The following is a 21,660-nucleotide window of genomic DNA, read 5'->3' as shown; positions in this document are numbered from 1 at the left end:
TCTATATTTAGGGTTTTTGTGCCAATGTAGCCAATCCAATATAGCTGCATTGTTTTAACCCCTTCATGTAGTCATGATACACCAGTGTAAAAAGTGACATTTACTTTTGTGTTGTATATCCATGTTACAGTTTTGCTCATAAAAAATGCCTGTTGCAGGTAAGCCCTGTTGGGGCTGCTCTAAATTGTGCTGGATCCAAGGGTAGGAAACTGGAAGGTACAAAGGTGGCTTAAAGCTGCCTTTGCCTCCCTTGATTGGGCTGCACCTCGAAGTCAGTGCTCCCAGTTTTGGGGGGCAGTATTCTTTTGTCATTAGAAAAGAAACCATGTGGAGGGGAGAGTGGAACCTCTCAACATCAGGAGACTCATTTAAAATCTGGGGGGCTGGGAGAGTTGGAATCTACTTTAGTTCTCTTACATTCTCCCGGAATACCTGGTGTCTCAGGCGATCTCCAGAGAGCCCTCGGTGTCCTTCTCCACAGCCATAAGCACAGCCCAAGGATTTCACTATTTTGATCAGCATAGTTAGTGCCAGCCGATGGGTGCTTATTGGAGTGGTTTCATCCTAGAATCACAGAACAGAAACAATATCACATGAAACTGCAGTCAGAGTAACTGATAAATTGTTAGCATTTACTTGTAACAAACTATTGGGAATTTTTGCTCTCAGACAGTCCATAATTCATAGGGATAAGTTAAATAACTCTTGAAAATCTTATTGTAATGTATCTATTTGCATTTGGGACCTAATTATGCAAAACCTTGCTAGCCTGTGTAATTCTTACCACTTTGAGTAGTCCACATTGATATCAAGTGGATTACTCCAACTAGTCAACTATCTCTGATATAAGAACCAATTTGTGCAACCTATATTTGAGGGCAAGCAGTACTTTACTCCAAAAACAGTCTCACTGAAGTCCATGGGAATACATTTGAGGTACTACTGAGCATGAGTAAGTGGAGAAGCATATAACCCTAAGGAACTAAGGCTGCCAATACATGTGCTTGAGGGGTGGGGAGGGGGGTGTTTTAATTAGAGTGGTTCCTGGAGAGCTGCTCTAATTAAAATACCTCACCATCATACACATTAAGCCCCCACAGGTTTAAAAATGGCCACAGGATGCTTTATCTAAATCTCACTTGATGTAAAGCACCCCAGCAGTCATTTTTAAACCAGTGGGGGCTTATACATGTGATGGGGAGGCCACACTGGAGTGTTCTAATTAGAACATAAACCAGCATATGTATATGCAGCCTAAAGGACCAGAATCCTCTCTCTCTACTGAAGAAATAAAACAAGGGTTGTATCTGGTCTAGCAGATAATGCCCTGGACTAGGAGTCAGTAGATTTGTGTTCCATTTCCAGCCTAGCCCTGCCACTGGTCTAATGTGACACCTTGGCATTACAGTTCTATTTTCTCTCCCTGCCTCCATCTGTTTTATCTATTTAGACTATAAACTCCTCAGGGCATGGGACAGGTCTTACTATTTATTTTATACGGCCTGAGATATGGGAGACTCTGAGTACTACTGATGGCTAGAAAATGATATTTAGAGGTTTGTTTTTAGGAATTGGCTTGTAGGTAAAGTAGATATGGATTAGAACAAGGGTGGGAAAAATCTGGCCTGTGGGCCAAATCCAGCCTGCCAGGTCACTCTATCCAGCCTGTGTGGACCCTAAAAAATTTAGAAAATGTATTATTATCTGCCTGGTGCCAGCAGGAGCAGGACCCAGTGGTAGGACCCAGGGGCGGCAGCAGCAAGGCCCACCCAACCCCCAGGCTCCCCACCCCCACCTGGAAGCTTCTGGCTGTTCCCCCACTCTCCTTCCATCCAAGAGTGCAAACTCTGGTAAGAACGAGCAAAGGAGGGGGGGAGGGGGAGAAGGATTGCTGTCAGAGCAGGAGCCAGCTTAGCCTCACTGGCACCGCACAGCACAGCAGGAGCCAGCTGGGAACTGCGGGGCCTGGGTTGGCTCATGCTATGTTCTGCGGTCTCAGCCAGGAACCGCGTGCTGCTGGAGTGGTGGGCAGGCAGGGGGGAGTGGTGACGGCAAGTGGGAAAAATGGGAATTGGTTGGGGAAAGACACACCCTCCTCCACATGCTCCCCCACCCCACATACACATATACCCTTCCCCACATACATACATACACAAACACACCCACAGCCCCCACAAACCTATACGCAACCACCCAGACCACCACACCCCTCCACAACCCACTACAATATACAAAAGTAAGACTTCAATTTAAACTATTAAACAATCTTCTCTATGTACACTATGCAAACACATGTAAATCATGACAAAAATATTTTTAAAAATCAAATTAATGAACATTGTATTTATATGTTTGATTTTAAGAATGTAATTTGTTTTTTTTCCTGGTTGCAGGATGGCAAATCCCCTTGCCAAAAGGAGTACTTCCGGGGGCAAGGCGAGGAACTTCCGGTGACAAAGGTTAGGGGGCAGGACCTTCTGGTCCCGAGATGGTGACCAGGGGTGGGGCAACTGTCAAGCGGAGGGGCTATCCATGCAGCCCTTGGCAGCTCATCAAAACTTGTTAAGCAGCCCTCCCGCTGAAATAATTACCTGCCCCTGCATTAGAACAATCATCCAGGAGAATGGCAAGGGTTTCTTAAAGCCTGTTTGTGGCAAAGTTTCCTTCAAGGCCCACTGTATCTGAAGCCAGCAGGCACACAGGCTGGGAACTGAAGACATGTACCACACTGCTCTGTAACATGAGGTAAGGTGGCATTAGGTCACAGTGACCAGCGGCAGAGCCCCTGGGATTTCTGGTTTTGGTGGACGGACCAAATTAAGACACCGGTAAATAACCAAATTAAGATGTGTGCGTGTGATGGGTTTGTTGGCACAAAGGAATATGCTGACAGGACAGAACATGGACACTATGATGACCACAGTGTGACCAATCAATGATGGCCGCGAATGAAGAGTCATCAAAGGAGGAAAAGGATTTCAGAACAGCAAAGGGTCCTCTAAGAAGTGAACCTGTGGCCACCATGGACAGAGGGTACACCACCAGCCCATCTCACCCACCCCACCTGGGGGTAGTGAGTCTCGACCCTCAACCTCCAGTCTGTTGACATTCAAGAGAGAACTGCAGGGTGAAGCTTGCGTACTGGCCAGATGTACCTTCCCCCTGTGGCAGCCTTAGGACTGGTAGATATAGAATTGGGGGTGTTATTTTGTTTGGCTTGCCTGCATTATTCTTATTTGCTATCATTGTGTATCAATAAAATTTGCCTATTATTCAACGGAGAAATCATGGTCGGTCTGAGGGTTTGGGTCTGCCTAGAACAAGGTATTTGGGTTGTAAATCCAGGGCCAACACTATTGTAAGACAAAAAGCAAATGAACCCAGCATTCCTTTTCTTCTTCCTGGTTTATTAACTTCTACCTAAAATCAAAACTTTAAAAAATATATTGAGCTGTAAAAGGAGGCTTATTTTTCAAAATATTATGCTTGAATTAGGTCTGAGTGCCCTTAAATACTGACAATAAAAACAATGTTTTGCTTTATCCCAGAGAATACTGAAATGTATTTTTATTTTAAACTGAATACAAGCCCAACCAATTAATTAGTTAAATATCCAGTATTTCAGTCAAAGCAAAAAGCAGTTTTTTAAAGGCAATGATAAAGTAAAATGGGGCTGCTGAGAATACAGGCTTTAAGTTTGTCCATTTTTTCTTATTAATTTAAGGTTGCATTTCAAGCAATCCAAATGTAATATTTTGCTATTAAAGGTGTTTTTTATCTGTCAAGAGGTATATAACTATACCATAATTATCTGCCTGCCCAGATTATCTGTCTGCCCAGATTACTGAGTAAATCCTAAAATGTGTCCACACTGCAGCTTGCATGTACATATCCATGGTAGTTTTGGATTGGTTATCCCAGGTTACTGATAACAGCATACCTGTGGCAGCATGGAGCTTACTGTGGATCACAAAACATGCTTAAAAACCCGGGTAAATACTCTGGGGTTAGCCCATATTGTGCTCTGTGCTGCCATAGTTACATTGCTATCAGTAACAAAGCTAACTCAGTCTGAAGCTAATTCAGGTATGCTGCAAAACTGTTCCCATGACAGTGCCTGTATCCCTACAGTGATTAATCCACAACAGTTTACATTATATAAATACCCTACAGTCTAATACCCTGTACCCTGTAGTCAGTTCTTACCCAGGGCTATGCGCCAATAATGTGCTTACCTGGTATTTACTAAGGAATTCAATGAACAATTATTGCTATAGCACTTAAAAGTATTTGCATTAAGTATGCTTCTGCACTCACTAAAGTTAAGGGAAAAATTTCTAGGTAAACCCCAAATGTCTGTACTGGGGTTTACATTCATACAAAACAGAAAAGTAAAACAGATATAAAATATACCTTTATATTCATATAACTGACTGCATCTACACATTGAATTAACATGGAGCAATAAACTCTAGTGCAGTTCACGCCAGTCAGCTGCTTCCAGACACAGCATATACGTGTCCACCCACACTTTGAGCCAGGGCAGAAAAGCTCCAGGCTGGCAGCAGGCTCGAGGGGGGTCAGGCCCAAGCTCTGGTATCGGGTGGCGGAAGGGCTGGCTGGGGACAAGGGAGGTAAAGTGCAACGCTGTGAAGCAAGCAGCCCCTACACATTAGCACCCTCATGCCCTAGCCAGCCACTGTCACCGTCTAGATGTGCATTTCGGCACACATAATTACTCCGCTGTAGACAGTACTGTCTTATAGCAGAGTAAATTAATTTACTGTGCTTTAATACTGGCACACGTGTAGCTTGTGGTGCTTTACTGCAGAGCTAAATAGTCAACTCTACAGTAAAGTGTACATGTAGATACAACCACTGTGTCCATATGTGGGAGGGGTGTTGTACCACTTTAAACCAGTACCACTTTTGAATGTAGACAAAGCTGGAGGCTCAGCCAAAAGTAAATCATAAATATTTGGAGTTTTAAACAAATCTGTTTATGGAATGCCCAAAGTGATCTCAACAAAAATATTAATGGCCTTGAGTAAACTGGTAACCAACCTGCAAGAGATATACTCAACTCCATTTAAGTGCAAAGCTTTGGGATTCAAAAAAAAAACTCTGCACTTACCAAAACTTAATGTAAGCAGCAGTGTCAGTAATGTGGTATTAGCAACCCTTAAGCTCATTTTCAAGGCTTCCAATACCAGCACTTTGAAGCTGTTTCCCCACTACTGGTGCCCATCAGTATGCAGTTAAATGGAGTTTAATTATATCACAAAGTAGTAGGCTGAAGGGTGCTATACACTTAAGCAGTGTATGTACTTATCTGATAAGATTATTAGGATTTGCTACAATTTAATTATGTTAAATATTGACAGTTATGTCAATTATGCATAAATACTATATGTATTGTATGCATATATGGTATGTATGTTAGTAGAGTGTAAAAGCCTATGTTGTAGAAGCACCTCCACAGTTTTGAATGGTGGGCAGCAGTCTAAAACTAGGAAAGCTGTAACAGCAAGATGTTGTAGTGTGATCTCATAGTAACACTCTTTAGAATATTCTACAGTGCGTTTATTAGAGCAGGTTAATTATAGATACATTATAAACAAGTGCTTAAATAAATGAGCAAAGCACATGTTATGTTCCATGATTTTAAATTTCCTTCTTCACCTACTCACCAGCTTGCTAAATTCAGGGAAACCTCCCCACCAGCCATATGAAATGGTGAGGTTCTCCCATGATAAATTAATGCTAATTAGTAAGGTTCTATACCAAATAGCCATGTTGTTTGGCTGTAGAACAAGTTGGAGATGAAAAATCTGACTCATTTCAGAAAGCACAAAGCATTGATATTAAATATAAATCCAGATTTTCAATTGAAAACTAGTCCTTCAGCTGTCTCGGATTCCCTGCATGTACTTGCTACAGACTGATCCAGTGAAAGATACAATGAAAGTAATATCTGGCTCAGAGAGTTTGCAACTTTACAAGTGTAGTAGATAGGAATATAACTGGACAAATACATTTCTACAACTAAATTGACATCAGAGCATTTGGCTTTTTGCCAGGTCTGCTTAGGTAGGAAAACAATATTTTCCAAAATGGCTGAAATATTATACAATAGGGAGAAACAATTTTAGGAATTAGCAAAACTACTAACTCCACGCCAGATACTGAAGGGCCAAAATTCAAAATTACTGGTTATCATGAAAAATGAACTGAGCCACAGATCTAGATTTTTATACTTTCTTTAGCTTTACAGGATAAAAAGCACCTATCTAGAATAAGGAACATAGTTTTTATATACAGGTGTACTACAGTTGTTTTTCTGTAGTAGTCACAGCCACAGCAGCTAAATTTTCTGTTGTGATGCACTCATTACAGTGATGAGTGCAATCACAGTGATTTTGCTGTGCATACTGCAGCAAAACAAATTAATTTAAGATGTCTTTGTGGTGCCAATAAAAGAAAGTCTGGCAGTTTCCCTCCCTATCAGGAAGAGAAATTATAACTGCACAACACAAATACACAAATGTCTCCATGGGCATAGGCCTCATGCCTCACATACTATTTGGAAATATCATATATGGTGGCCATGAAATACCTTCTCTTGTTTTTTGTCATTCTTTTCATAAGGACCTCCGCCACCGCCGCCGCTGCCACCTCCTCCACCTTCATCGCCTCCACCACCTCCCCCTCCACCACCTCCACCTTCTTCTCCTCCTCCATCTCCAGCTCCACTGACTGAGGGAGCCACAAATCCACAGGCAGAGCCACCTGATGTGGCCCCCTTGATCTGGAAGGATCCTTCACTTGGTCTCTTTTCAGGGGCCTCATTTTCCTTGTTCTCACTCTTCCTTCTGACTTTCTCCACACAGGGCACCACACCAAGCTGAAGCAGGCATTCGACAATGTTCAGTGCCACGTCACAAATGCGGGAGGTAATGTCATGGTTCAGAACTAAGTAAACAGCCTTCAGAACTACCTAGAAAGGTGAAAACAATGCATTTTGGTCAGATTTATTTTCTCTCCTCTTATTATTACTAATTATTATGAATATTATTATAGCACCTAGGAGCTGGACCCATGGACCAGAACCCCCAAATGGTTGGTATTGTGCAAACAGAACAAAAAGATGGCCCCTGCTCCCAAAAGTCTGTGCTCTAGGTATAGGACAAAAACAATGGATTGGAAACAGACCACTATGGGGCAATAAGAGAGATGACTTTGGTAAACATGAGAGGCAGTGGTTTCATTGCACACATAAGTCAATTCTTGCCAAGTTGTTGTAGGCATCACAGTATGTGGCAGTTTGAACAAGCAGTCTGAATGGGGATAAAGTCTCTCTTCTATAGAAGTGTTCAGGGAGCTTGGTTGGAGCTGCTAGGGAATACTAGAAGCACTAAATAATAGTATCACTAAAGAATATTAGGTTTTGCAAGGCAAATGCCTTGGGGCTTAGCTACTTCTGTTCATTTTAATTTGACTAAATTCTGTTAAATGTGAAAGATTTATATCATCCTGTCAAGTAGACAGAAATGGTTGGGGTTTTTTTGCTAGGATCTATTGCAGTGGGGGCAGAGGAAGGAGCTGAGAAATTCTGTGATTCTGAATATTTCACAACCTTTTGGTATTGAGGGGAAAGAATCATAAATGAAAAGAAATAGGGAAAGAAAGCTTTCTGCTATGATGTGTATGCTTCCCTAGTTTTCAGTAGACCTTTATGGGTATATTCCCCTCCAGGGGTCCTTGCATTACTCTTATTAAGGCTAAGACAAGGTTTATTAACTAGAGGCCCCCTTATTGTACTTTCTAAATGACCTTCAGGCACTGCTGGAAGTAGACAGACATACAGAGATGGTGGGGAAAAAAAAACAGGCATACCCATCATCTCTAAGGTTAGTTCAATGGCACAGCTATGTTAATAGAAGAGAGATATATGACTCTTTAACTTACTGAAAGATCCAGCATGCCATTCTTGTGGACAAAGTTATTGGTTCCATCGATGTGATCTGTGTCCTCCAAGCAGCTATAATTGATGCAGGAGTCCGTCAAACTCCGTGGAAGGTTGGCACATGCCAATGGTTCATGGGGCATCTCTGGAATGGGTACCTGATTGCAGAGTTTTCGCATGTGCTCACTGAAGAAATCTGCGTAGCCTACGTTGAATGAGGCTAATGTGGTGTTGAAAGTTGCCACTGTAATGGTGGAGATTTGGGAGCGTACTGCAAGAAAAAAATGTGTGTCTTGACAATTTGATTCTAATGATGCAATTATAAAATTAAGGCTGTAGCTATTGTGGCATTTTACAAGGGTTTTCACAAAGGCTGTCTTTCTTTCCTGAATTCTGTACAGCACTGAAATGAAGAGAGGCAAAGGCAGCTTCATTCTTTTTGAAGTTCTATCGCTGGTCCTCAGCACAAAATTAGAACTGTAAATTAAAATTGCAGCAGCTTGAAACAATCCCCTAGGTGTCATTATCTCAACAGAAAATAGCCGGAGAACAGTATGCCTCAGACACTTCTCATAAATTCTTTGAAATATCCCTAAAGCAGGGGCTGTGAAAAAACAGAAGTGCTGTAGATCCACTTTGCAGGCTCAACGTCTCCACCGGGGTATCTGAATAGCATTCCAGGTGAGTTAGTTAGCACCACTGTCAGTGACAGAGCTAAATAGCCCATCTATGACACCTCATAGACATGGCTACAATACTTCTGGGTAAGAGGCAGCATGCGGCAAGCAGCATGACATGTCTGGAGGTGACGCTACCTGGTAATTTTACTGTGTACATATGGTCTAAGGGATTTTGTTCCTGTTAATTTTATGTTCTAGAGGCTGATCATTTATTTTGTTTTAAAATAGGTAGCCAATGCTTTAGGGACATCAAAAAAGGAACATATAGTTCTAATTTCAAATAAGCCAGTTTTCTCTTTTCTGTTTTTCAGAGCAGTTTAGTTTGCACAAATCAATATCTGGAACTTCTACTCTTGTCTAGCAGCCTTCAGGCATATCAATAAAATATTCTTCACCCTGGAAGTCACATAAACCTTCTCAGGACCAGATTATGGAGGAAAATTCTTTTTCAAGATGCATTTTTAAAAAGCCCATATTTTTCAGAACATGTAGCCGTTACCCATTACTTCGGGTATAGGTGACAATTTTAAAAAATACATACAGAACAAAGTTCCCAACCTAGGGAAAATAAAATGACAACCTGTACTGTATCTTTACTTGTATTATCTTACCATATGACCTTATTAACCAAGAGCTAAATGGTTTGTGGGTCTGTGGAGATAAGGGAGACTATAAACATCCATCATTTACACCTTACATGCAAGTGCCTATTACTCCCCTGGATCACATGGATAGGGCCTAATCAAAGCATGGTCTCTGCTTTACAATGCACCAACAAGCAGAGCTGAGGCACTGCAAGGGTGGATATAAGTCAGCAGAAAATTATTTCCCAACTGCAGCGAACAGAGAGCAGAGAGGGAATTATGGCTGTACAGCACAGAGTCACTTACTATAGGTTGTGTCCTTGTGGCCTCAAAATGGTCAATGGGATTATTTGTACAGGTGCTATAAAATCAGGCCTGGAGTGCTCCAACTTAGGCAACTACAATATAGAGAAGAGATGTAACTCTATGCTGGGAATGGCAGACACAGACCACTGGCATTCTGGAAGCACTGGGAGTTCTTTGCTACTCTCTACATGGAAGGCAAAAGGGGTGAAGCTATGTTCTCTCTCTGCTGCAGGAGCAAGGGGGACTGGATCAATGTCTGCATCTTCTCACCCTTGCTGTAGGGCTAGAGACATCAGTGCATCTTAGAAATCTGTCTTCTTCCCCCCACAATGGGGACATCAGACAGCTCAGTCTAATCTAAATGCTATGCTGATAGAGTCCAGCTTTCATCAGCTTATTTTATGTCATTCAACAAGCTGGTATAGCAGCATACCAGCAGAAAGCTCCTTATGTCTCCACAAGTCAGCTCTGATTGCACAGCTGTAATACAGACAGCAATAGTGTAACTAGCATAGACTGACTGGTCATCAACTCGGGGGGTGGAGGGCATAGAAATATCAGCTGCTGCTGCAGCTGCATGATTGCATTGGTGCCATGGCACCACCCAGAAGTTGCTGCTGTCCCCAAGTATCTTGTTGTCCTAGGTGCCCAGCTGCTTTGTTAAGGACCATAGCTCTCAAGCTTAAAATTAATGTCATGTGATTTAGTCCCAGCCCTTTATTTGAAATCATAGGGACCAAATGAACTAAAAATAGAGAGAGCAGGAGTCTACTAAGTGTTGTATATGTCCCCCATGGCTTTTGTAGAGGGCCCTGAAGGGTATGCTCTGGTTCAGTGGAACAGAAAGCCACCAGGAAGATTAGAGCAGACATGGGGCCTTCAGTAAGCAGATGACACTTTGCAGATGACACATCTACATCTCAGCTGACCCCAGTGGGGCAGCTGAACAATGTGTTCAGCGTTTGAGTGAGATTAGATGAGGGTTGGTTTGCTGCAGTGCCATCCAGAAAAAAGATGCGACTCCTATGGCCAAAGCCACTGAAAGAAAGCTAGGCATTTGTGACAGGACCTGTGCCCTAGAGGTAGCTGTGACCCCCCCTGGTGGACACGTGACTCCTGCTCTGGCCCCTTGGGGTAGCCTTCCCAGTTATTTTGCCTTGATATTGCTCAAAGGGTTTGGGAGGCTGCCCCAAGGTCCCAGAGTGGGTCCAGTCCACTGCAAATTTGCCACTTGGGCAATCAGTTGTGGCCCTTCTGGCCCTATTAATGAGATAGGGCACCAGGGGCCTCATGGGCAATGTTCATAGCCTCTGCTTTCCCCTATAGCCACACCCATGTCTTCCAGATGACACTCCAGACTTCTTCACACTGGTTTGTACAGGCTTTGGTCCTCTTGGCCTTGGCCTGCTGGTTACTTTAGCTGCAGATTTGTAAGCTTGGGCCCACCCACACTGGTCGGCACCTCAATCCCAGCCTTATCATCAATCACTATGTGGCCCCTGTCATCCCTCTGGGCTCAGGCACTAGCCTTCTGAGACCACTTGTATCTGCTTTTGGGGTCATGCTTTAGGCCCCACTTCAGTTTCCATTTGTCTCTGTTTCCCAACTCAGGATCCAACTCAGACATGCCCCTTCCCCCAGATCTGAGGGTGGTTTGGGAGCCTGCCAGGGTATTTCCTGCAGCTCCTCTCTTCTAGGAGAACTTTACTTCCTACAACACAGTATTAGACTACCTGACTTCCTCCAAGCACTGGGTTTATATGCTCTGGAGCCCTGCCCCTTTTGGTCAGGTGACTTCCTAATAAAGCACAGGGGGTTTCCCTTTTGCTTAATAGACGGCCTGCCCCTCCCTGCTGCAATTTAACTCTGCTGCTTGCAGCCCTTATTTTTCAGCTGCCTGGAAATCTGCACCCCTGATCCAGCTCTTTGCAATGCAGCTAGCTTTGGCACAGCTGCCTGCCTATACAGCAAGAGCTAGCCTGCAGTCCTTTCCCCATTAAGTAACACGGGCCTTTGGCTCCCTGTTACATATTACATCAGGCCAAGGATATGCAGCAGGGTTTTTTTAGGAACAGAATGGCATTCTGTTACTCAGGCTTTGTACTTAGCGGTTGTGCCCAAAACCACTTGGTTGCAGCTGAGGTCTGGAATCTATGCTGTAAGAAGTGCTGTGTAGCCAGCGCTCTCTATGGGGCAAAATTGTCCAGTGTGGCCTGTAACTCAGATCAGCTGCGAAAAACCACATCATTTCCTCCCATTAATTAAAAACTTACTTTTATCCTGAAATAGGTAAAAAATGGGTCAACCTTTTGGAGAACATTTTCACCAACACTGCATCCTCCTTTATTTTCTCCCATCAAAATTTCAGTGTAAGATGCCATTAGAATTCCACATTTGGAAATTGTTTGACTAGATTCTGAAAACTCTGACAGCTGCTATACCCTACCAGACACACTGGCTAGCTGAATACATGCTAATAAAAAAACAGAGAACTTTGAAAATGTGACACATTCTCACCTTAAGGTGAACCATACATCACCAGTATTACTGAGAGTGGTCACTGACCTAAACATTTGTATAGAAAAACAGCCCCTTCTCTTCTGAATGTCAAAGGGTTTCACAGGAAGAATGTAAAATAGCTATTTTGGGACTCAGCTTGGGACTTCTGTCTGCGTTCCTTCTCTGACACAAATTTCCTTAAGACTCTTAGGCAAATCACTCAGGGTCAAATTTTAAAGGTAATTAGGTACCTAAGGCTTTTAAAAATCAAGCTCTTAGTCTCTGTGCATCTTAGTTACCCTTGGTAATAATAATCATCTCCCTACAACAAAGAAGTGCTGTGGGGATATGTTCATTAAAACCTGTGAATAGTCCATGCACCGGTTCGTGCACTGAAAATAATGAAAATACTGTACTGCAAATAGATAAATGGGAGTTTTAAATCTTTTCTGCATCTGGTTAAAAGGAAAGCAGCAGTTCCCCATGGTTGATTTTGCCAACAAGGCAATAGAATAGCTCTTTATTAACAGCACCTTCCTGACAAGGCTGAGCTGTCTTGTAGATTTTAAAATTGCACACTTAGAAAAAAGTGACAATGCTTTTGTCCCGTTGGTAGTCCCTTCCTTTACTGAAACAGCAGGAGCATAGTGCTGATGGTCTGGCCATATGCTGATAAGAGTAATTATAATCTGCCCATCTTCGTTGCCTTTGTAGTTTGGAAGGATACTGCAATTTGATTAACTTCCATAATTGCCAAGCCAAAGCATTTAAAATGTTAAGTCAGGTTCCAAAAAAACATGGAGCCTTTCCTTTCTTCTACTCTTGGAGCTCTTGTTGTTTGTCTTTTGATTTCTGAGTCTTTAGGGTTTACATTGTTACAAGGTTTAAAGCTTTTCTCCACAACCATCTCAGGGTTAAGGAAATTTATTTATACCAGGTGCAAACTGAGATTTTCACAAAGTCTCCTAATTCCAGCAGTTGGAGGTTTAAGAAAAGCAAATACTGAAAAATGTATAATAATAACAATAATAATAATAGTAATAATAATAAAAACCCATTACTGCTTATTTCTAAACCTACATTTTTGTGCCATGGTGCTGTGCACTGTTAAAAAGATGTTGTTTGCCACCCTAGAGGTGACTGAACATTCTTCAATGAAACTACTAGATAAATCTAAAAAACATTTATGATTATCCCAAGTAAAAAAATAATTAGATGTATAGAAGAACAGAAAGTCTAAAGTGAGATTAACCTAATATTCATTAAATGAGAATGCCAACATCATCTCAGCCCCTTGCAGCTAATATCTCAGTGAGACATTTGCTCTAGTTGTACTGAATTTACCTTCTTTGACTGTATTCTCTCCATGGCTGTTTGAGTGGTCAGGCAAATCAGTGACGAGAGTATGATGAGAGTGTGAATGCCTAGCACTCAGGCTCTCCATCTCTGTAGGTGTGTCAGAGCTTCCTCGTCTGGTAAACTTTCCTACAGACAGCATAAGAAATAGAAATTCAGGGCCAGATTCTTTTCCACATATTCAGCACCTAAGTATTCAACCCTGCTCAAGTCCCTGAAAAGATTGAGCAAACCCCAAATGGCTCTTGGAGTGGTGAAAACATTGGAGGAAGGAATTCTGCATGGAGGGTTAGTCATTTTTTTCATGAGTCTGCAAGTCTCTGTTTTTGCCTACAAATAAATATGGACACTGAAGAAGTTACTTTGCAAAACTTCTGAGCTCCTTGTCACATATGCCTAAAGGGTTCAACTGTAAACTGGAGTACTCACGTGTGGAGCTCAAAGTAACCAGGGAGAACTGAGAAGCTGACTACTGGGTGCCACTTCCAAGAAGGAGCATCAAACTGCACTACAGGAGGCAAGCAACTGGGCCTGGATGCTGCCCACATTCAGTGGGTTTAGAAGCTTGCCAGATTCACTGTTTGGACCTAAACACAGCATCTGACAAGTACCTAGTGGGGCAAGATCAGAGAAATGCTGTGACACCTTTCTCAGTTTGCATACAGCTCTTTCTCTGGCAAGACTTCCACTGCAGCCACAGGTAAGAAAGGATTGGACTCTCTTGGGATATTTTTGGTCCCTGTTACATTTACTTATCAGAAACAAACTGACCTAAACATAGTATATGAGGTCAGCAGTCAGCATAACTATGTCAATTCTGTAATAGGTATGCAACCCTGCAGGTGAGGACGAAGGGCATAAGTGGACAGTCTGAACACCTGAGCAGTGGAGGAATAAGAAGCCTCTGCTATCATTTGAACATTCTGGAGGACAATAACTCAAAGTTGGGGCTGAGAGTGTCACCTAATATGGTGGTCTGCCATCCTCCCCTCTCAATGCCACGCCGATCCTCCCCAATCCCAGAGAAGCTGCCGAAGGAGAATGTGCTGCGAGTGGGCGACACGTCCAGATGGTCCTCATGAAGGAGAAAGGGCACACCCATTCTTCGCTGACGTTTTTTCCCTGTGTGGTGGAAAGGAATGGATCCCTTGCGCTCGCGCTCCCTATCTTCTTTGCGGCTCTTGAACTGCAGAAGAAACAGATGGAGCAGGTTAGAGTCAGCCAGAAGCTGAAGAGAATCTGACTACAGTTACAGGGAAAGGACAGAAACAGATGCAGGAAAAGCCTTTAGGGCCCACCTCAGACTCCCCACTCAAACCCTGTAACAGCCTGGTCATAGCCCTGATGGGTATTGGTACTCCAACACCAACCATATTTTAAGGATCCAACCAGAGTAACCCCTGGGTTTAGCTGACAGACAGATCTTTACTATGGTGACCACTAGGGTGGGGATTTATTGCCCTAATGTCCATCTCCATTCATATCTACACCTTTCTATAAACAACTCAGACTTTTTTATTTCAAACATTTTATTATTACATTTATCACTATTATTATTCTGACTGCTCTTGAACCTGCATTGGTGTCTTCTGTCTTTCCCTACATCTTTTCCTGCGTTATCATGCAGGGAATCAAACAATCTTATTTGATTTAGTGCTTTTTGTTTCATCACAAGATGGGATTTTAATTTGTATCTTCAAAACTGTACTAAGGACCTCAATAGTGGAGACACAGATACTTTGGTGGGGTAAAAATCAGGTTAATTCATTGAAATTGAGTGCTACTCCGATTAATATTATTTTGAGGATCTGATCACAAAATTAACTCCCCTGTGGAAAAAACGAAAATACATTGATTGATTTCAGTAGCAGTTTTATCTGAGTAAAGGTTTCAGTCTGGGACCATATAGAAAATATGAATACATTCATGGATATGACATGCCCAGATAGACATTTCCTTCAAAAGAAAACAAATTCAAATCCCACATTCAACCTGACCACAGAGTCAGTACAGGCCTTTAAGTATTATAGATGATGATACTGTAATGTAGTTAGTTATAATTCTTATCACCTTCTTAAAGATGTTCATTCCTAGGTCTGTGGAGAGATCTGGAACTGCTGGCCTGCGCAGGTTGGTCAGTGATACCTTGGAAAAGGCCTCAGTGCTGAGTGATTTTTCTTCTTCGTTGCATTTCATTGTGAGATCCTTCAGCCACCACAAGAAAACAGTACAACAAAAGAAGAAATAGCTGATAAGATATCCTATATCCATAGATCACCTATGCTAGGAGACAGCTATAAAGAAAGAACTTAATTTCATCAAAAAATATTCCCATATGAAGATAAACGAGATTTCAAGACTTCTGTTATTTTTGCTGTGGCGAAATATTTGATCATTATACCACCAAAAAAGGCATCAATTATGAATGATGGTCCAATAGATAGAGCAGTAGACAGAAGTCAGGAAATTTGATGTTTGCTCCCTCCTGTGCTACTAACACATTTTGTAAACTTGGGCAGGGCAGTTCACCTCTCAGAGTCTGTTTTACCAGTATATATTAGTTGTGGCTAGTTATTATTACCTTCCTTTGAAAAGAGTTTTATTTAAGAGTCAAGTACATACTGGGCACATCTACACAACACCTTTACTGTGCAGTAGACTAATTAGCTCTGCAGTAAACATTGCACATCTACATGTGCACCTCTATTAGGCTGGAGTAAACTAATTTACTCTGCAGCAGGATTGTATTTGTAAATACAAGTACTATCCTGCTGCAGAATAAAAAATTCAACTGGTCCAGCTGAAGTCAGCAGAAATAATCAAATTAGCTGAGGTATGCAGGCAGTTAAGTTTCTGGCAAGACCAAGCTATTGAACGTGTGACACCACCCTAATAAATGTGATAAATAGGACATAATCCTGGCGCTGAGTACCCTCTACTCTCACTAATATCTCTGGCTGCCACTTCAAGGAATAAGCTCGTGGTTTATGAAATGCTTTGGATCCTTTTAGCTGGTAGACACTAGGGCCTTTTGTAGATATGATCACTGTTTTCTAAACTGTGTTAAATGATTTGCATCACACAGTTTGAATCAAATTTCAATTTGAATTTCAATTTGAATTAAGGGTTAATAGTTTATCATTGACCATCAGGGAGGTTTTTGTGCATTTCTGCACTTGTGCAGTAGAGGTGGCGGGGGGCACTAGACACTGCCCACCATCACAATCAGAGCCACAAACCTGTGCTCACTTGCTACACCTGGTGTTGGGCATGAGCAAGAGTAAGCCCTAGATACCTGCAAGATATACAGGTTAATTAATACAGTTTAAAGTGCCTAGTTTGGACTGCCCTAGTCTGCATTAACTTTAATCCTCATTCAATGAGAATTATCTAATTCACTCTACAGCCAATTTTAATTCGGACTACAAATGTTCACATGTATATTATGATGGCTGTAGTCTGGATTAAACCTAGAAAAACATAACATCTATAAAAGGCCTAGAAAATTAAGTCAGGATTGTTATTGCGCATCAATAACTGAATCTCTGTACTATTACTTGTGCTGAGTTAGCCAAAAGCACACAACAAGACTTGGGTCCAACCATGCTAGCTGGCTGCTACACAGCACATAAAACAGAGCATCTGCCCTGAGGAGGATTTGCCTAATAAGAAAAATCAAATTAGTACAGAGGATTGTACTATAGATCTTTGTTTGCTATCCTCCTGCATGGATATAACTACCAGCCCATTAATATTTTTGTGACCTTCCAAGTGTTATCCTTAGAACTCTTCAGTTTAAATTAGCATGGCATCCAGTCATTACAGCGGTACTAGTCTTATGTTTAATTTAAGCTTTCATTCTTCATCTCTACAGTGTTACTGCAAGGCCACAGAGGTTTCGTGTCTTGCTTCTGTCCCCTATGCTGGATTTACTGCATACAGGTGCAATGCAGGTTTTTCTTTATATTGCTTTGTTGGTATTGAAACATTTTCAACAAGAGTCACCAACTAGAGTCATGAAGAAGGTATTCATTTGACTTGTATTCCATTTAGTAGCTATTATGTTATGCAACAGGGATCACGAAACGTTTTCAATTTCCTGCTGAATGAGATATTTTCTAATATATATTTCAGTTCACTAGACAGTGAACTAGAAGTGTTTGTATGCAACTGTATACTCATTTGCTCAGAAATAATTTGCTGTAAAATTATATTTTAAATTTGATATCACACATAAACAGTCAGTGTGACAAATGTGCTAAAGTTTAAAGAGATGGAAGAAATTATTCTTCCTATATACTTTCAAGTTCTTTATTACATCTCTTTGCCTGCCCTGAGTTGATTTCTGAGAAGTCCTTTCTTCTGCAGTGTCTAATATCAGATGATGAAGACAAAAACTACTGAATAGCAGATAAAGTATATTATCAACTCTGGTACTGTTTCTGCCACCTATTTTGCTGAATAAAGCCCTAAATAAAGGGAGACATGAACTCAGAATGAGTTTGGGGCTGCTTGTTCAAATCTGTTCATTTTGAGCACTGGGTCCTAATACTTTGCGAGTTTTATTTTCCATTGCAAAAGTTATCATTGGAATTAAGTCAATCAAGAGAGCATGATGACTATGCCACTACCTTGCTGTTTCAAGCTCGTATCATGGCTCCATAATAAAACACTGATTACTTAGTTTGCAAATCCTTAGTTCGAGAAAAAGAAAGACCAAGCAGGCAGAGAAATAAAGAAAAGTGTGACTCCTTCCATTTCTCTGGTTAAAAACCTTCAGCATATCCTATCTGCCTCTGTTGCTCATGGTCTGCTGTAGAGTAATATGTTTACTTGCAGTGCATGATTCAGGGACTAGAGGTCTCTGTGCACTGTAGAGAGTCCCAGACAGGGTGTGGTCCCTGATAAATACATGAAACAAAGCTGAAACTCCAGCTGTCTGCAATACTGTTTTGTCTGGAGTCACAGAAGTTTAAAAGGGACTGCAATCCACAGAGAATAACAAAATGGATGTGACTGACAAGGAGTACTTGCAACAATGGCTAAAGCAAATGCCCAAAACACAGCATTTTAAAAGCAGTTACATCTACCTGTAAATTACCAAATGTATTTTACAAGCAGGTTTGTGAACATGAACAGCATGAAGGGATCCTTTGCAGATGAAAAAAACAGCAAATAACATGAGACATCTTTTAAAAATTAACAGAGTTGGCAACACCGTTAGTAGAAAATTATGTATTTTTGAAATTTGCTATAGAGTTCTACAGCAGAGAAAATTCTGCACTATGAAACAAAGCTGTAGAATGTATCTTCTGCTCCAGTCTATAGGATAGAGAGACCACATCCTAAATGTAGCAAAAATGACGAGGAAGATTAAATGGAGATCTTTCTCTTTGAAATCCTTTTTATTTATTTATTTAAGACTTGAGTCCAGCTACTCAGAAGAGGCCTTTATTGCAGCAGGGAAATCAGCCCTGACTTTTGTAGAGCAAAATGAACAATGAAAGGAAGAAGAGGACTGAGGCATGTAACAATCTAGAGAGTCTTTACTTTGCTTTTCTTCAACTCCACAGTGCTTTAAGTCTGTTGCAGCATTTCAAAGAAGGTGGCCTTGTGTTTTGTTTCTTTCTCCAAACAGAATGTCATACAGAGACTTTGATCATCTCATTCCTTTAGTTTCAACTGGCATGGCTTTATAGCATAAAGGTAAATCAGACCTGCACGCTGAATTCCAGTACAAAGGCAGTAAGACTACTTTTGACATCCGCATAAGGGCACTGTCCACACTCCAAGTGATCTGATCACAGACACTGTAATTATAGCTAATACTAAAGAGACATTACTAATAATTCAGCTACTATTTTGCAGAAGTACCAAGGTTATTTTTATGTAGCAGTTGCTTACCTGAGTTTTATGCGTATTTACCAGAGAGGGTGCAGCAGCCACCATTGAACTGCTGCGGGGTCTTGGCAAGGGTGTGATCTCTGGCTCAGGTGGTTTCTCTGGCTTTTCCTGTAGCATATGCTTCAGTCTTTGCAGATAGTACATCAGAGACCACTGTGTACCCTCCTCTGACCAATGGGGCTGCAGCAAACAACGGAGCACAGCCACATCAAAATAAGTGGCATAGCGGGACTTTTGGCATGGCGGGATCACCACAGAAATCCTGTTATGAAAAATAAAAGCCATTTTAGAAAATACCCTGCCCAAGGCCTGTGCTCTGTCTAGATACCCACTGCTTTCTAAATACATACTGGTCTGTTTTAGAAAAAAGGCTAGAACTTTTATTTCCATCTCTTCTAAAGGGTTCTTTAAAACAGAGGGAAACTTGTTATGCTATGCCCCACTTTGGCAAACAGGCCAGTCACCTAGAAAGCTAGGCTAATGATGCCTGCACTGGTCACTAAGAAGTTGTTTGAGAGAGGCAAATACAGAAGTTTTCATGCTGCCACCAGGACCAATGTGCTTTACTAGCAACTGGCAGGTCAAAGAGAGTATCTTAAGGCGCTCTGGTTTTCCAGGCATCTGTAGAGAAGCAGATGTTTCTGCAGCTTCTCCTGCTTGGGCTGAAAGCAATATTTGAACCTGAAACTATGAATCATTCTGCCAACTACTTTGGACCTAATCTATTGTTTAAAATTACGTTCATGCTTAGGTGCTTTTCTGGAAAACAATTTAAACAATTTGAAATGGAGTTTTTAGGCATCTCGGTGAGTAGCTGAGTGAAAGGTTTGCAGTAAATACTTTTTGTCTCAATTCTGTCAAAGCTGTGCACTTGTAGACAGGGTGGCTAGGAAGGATGTATCCTGGAGGAATGTGTTAATTTAAAACTTGAAAAACTGCTTGGTTTGCTGCCAGCATCTGTAAATGGACCTTACACAACTCCCTTAGGTCTATTTTAAAGGAACTTCGTTTTTGAAGATTGAACCCTGTATGTCAGCTTGTGTTCCTACATTCAGTCTAAAAATGCAAATATTTTAATGAACTAGGAAAATAGCAGTCAGGATAACATATGATGCTAGTTTTTGGTGACTTAAAAACATTAAAAAATAAACAGAAAGTAACCAGTTTTTAAATTAAAAACACTATCAACCCTTTCCCACCAACCTGACAGTAAAGCTTTTAGCAGAAAATCCAAAACTGTATGCATAGGACAGAACCTGTAAAAAAGATTGGTACACAGCTCAGACAGACCAGAAGCATCCCAAGGCAAGGAATAAAACCTGTCCAGCTAGACCCTCAATGCTAGCTCAGCTGCACAGACTGGCAAGGGCTACAGGCCAGTCTCTACTCCATTCTATATCCCTCCCTGCCTACCTACTCAAGGGAAGGAATAAGCAGGGAATGCACCCAAAATCCCAGTCAAGCCCAAAGGACGGGGGTGTTCTCCTTGTGAAGTACCTGCCTTGATTGCTACGACTATTTCTACAGCAGAACCAGAGAGTCAGGAGAAGGATGGATTTTAATATTGCAGAGAATCAGTTGCAATGAAGAACTTAAGAAACAGATAATTATCCAGCATCAGGATAAGCCTGAAATTTGCTGCATGAGTTTCTAAAAAACAGAATTTAAAATCTGTGTTTCTTTCTTTTTTAAAAAATCAAACCTTTTGTTCATTTAGGTAGAAACTTATTGCCTCTGCTTGTAGGGAGAGAGGGTAGTTTTTTTATTTAGCCCTAGGTCCAAGGACAAAGGAATACTGTGGTTCTTGGTAAGTGGAAAAAACAACATTTGTTTCTGAGTTGTCTGTTGCTTGGCAACCAAAGCTCTCAGCTCAGTTTTAACTTATCAATGAGTTCTGTACATGAAGAGACATTAAAGCCTGTCTGAAGCTTCATCTCCATAGTAACCATGAGCCAGAGCCTGAGCCTGACAAACACATCACCTGACTGTCGTCTAAAGAGCTGCTGTGCCCTTATTCTTTGTGTGCATGTTGTGCGTGTGTATATGCGTGCTCTCATGGAGCGACAGACTATAAAAGAAATGGTTTACATTCAGAAAAACAATTCTTAATGAGAATTAACAACTGACTTTGTTGTTTCCCTGGCTCATGTTAATAAAATGAAATAAAACCAGAAAATTCATATAGGGGCCAGTACAAAACCTTTCATGTCCACAGAAAGATTCCTAATTGGATCAGATCCATGAAGAGCAGCTTTTCCCTTTCAGTAGGTGACAAAATGTACCACAATCTTTCATCTACTACCCCTTCACCCCAAATAAGACATGCACCTTGTTTGGGGGAATGAAGGGGAAAACAGAGTTTTCC

General features: G+C 41.4%; 1 protein-coding gene across 5 annotated transcripts in view; it reads right to left on the bottom strand.

The window, feature by feature from the left end:
• Positions 1 to 21,660, bottom strand: part of UNC80 (unc-80 homolog, NALCN channel complex subunit) — a 202,145-nt gene that overhangs the window by 153,173 nt on the left and 27,312 nt on the right. For 4 of the 5 annotated variants that reach the window (XM_019491986.2, XM_019491985.2, XM_059727126.1 and 1 more), the window contains exons 8-14: positions 19,296 to 19,557; positions 15,462 to 15,596; positions 14,355 to 14,577; positions 13,380 to 13,520; positions 7,969 to 8,237; positions 6,617 to 6,997; positions 418 to 564 (exon numbers count right to left, since the gene is read on the bottom strand). In XM_019491986.2, coding sequence (XP_019347531.2) covers positions 418 to 564; positions 6,617 to 6,997; positions 7,969 to 8,237; positions 13,380 to 13,520; positions 14,355 to 14,577; positions 15,462 to 15,596; positions 19,296 to 19,557 — 1,558 coding nt within the window. The remainder of the gene's footprint in view (positions 1 to 417; positions 565 to 6,616; positions 6,998 to 7,968; positions 8,238 to 13,379; positions 13,521 to 14,354; positions 14,578 to 15,461; positions 15,597 to 19,295; positions 19,558 to 21,660) is intronic. The other variant, XM_019491988.2, reaches the window with a different exon arrangement.

Source organism: Alligator mississippiensis, chromosome 4, assembly GCF_030867095.1.
Source record: "Alligator mississippiensis isolate rAllMis1 chromosome 4, rAllMis1, whole genome shotgun sequence".
In the NCBI taxonomy this organism is placed as follows: Eukaryota; Metazoa; Chordata; order Crocodylia; family Alligatoridae; genus Alligator; species Alligator mississippiensis.
This window is presented reverse-complemented; position numbering and strand designations above follow the sequence as displayed.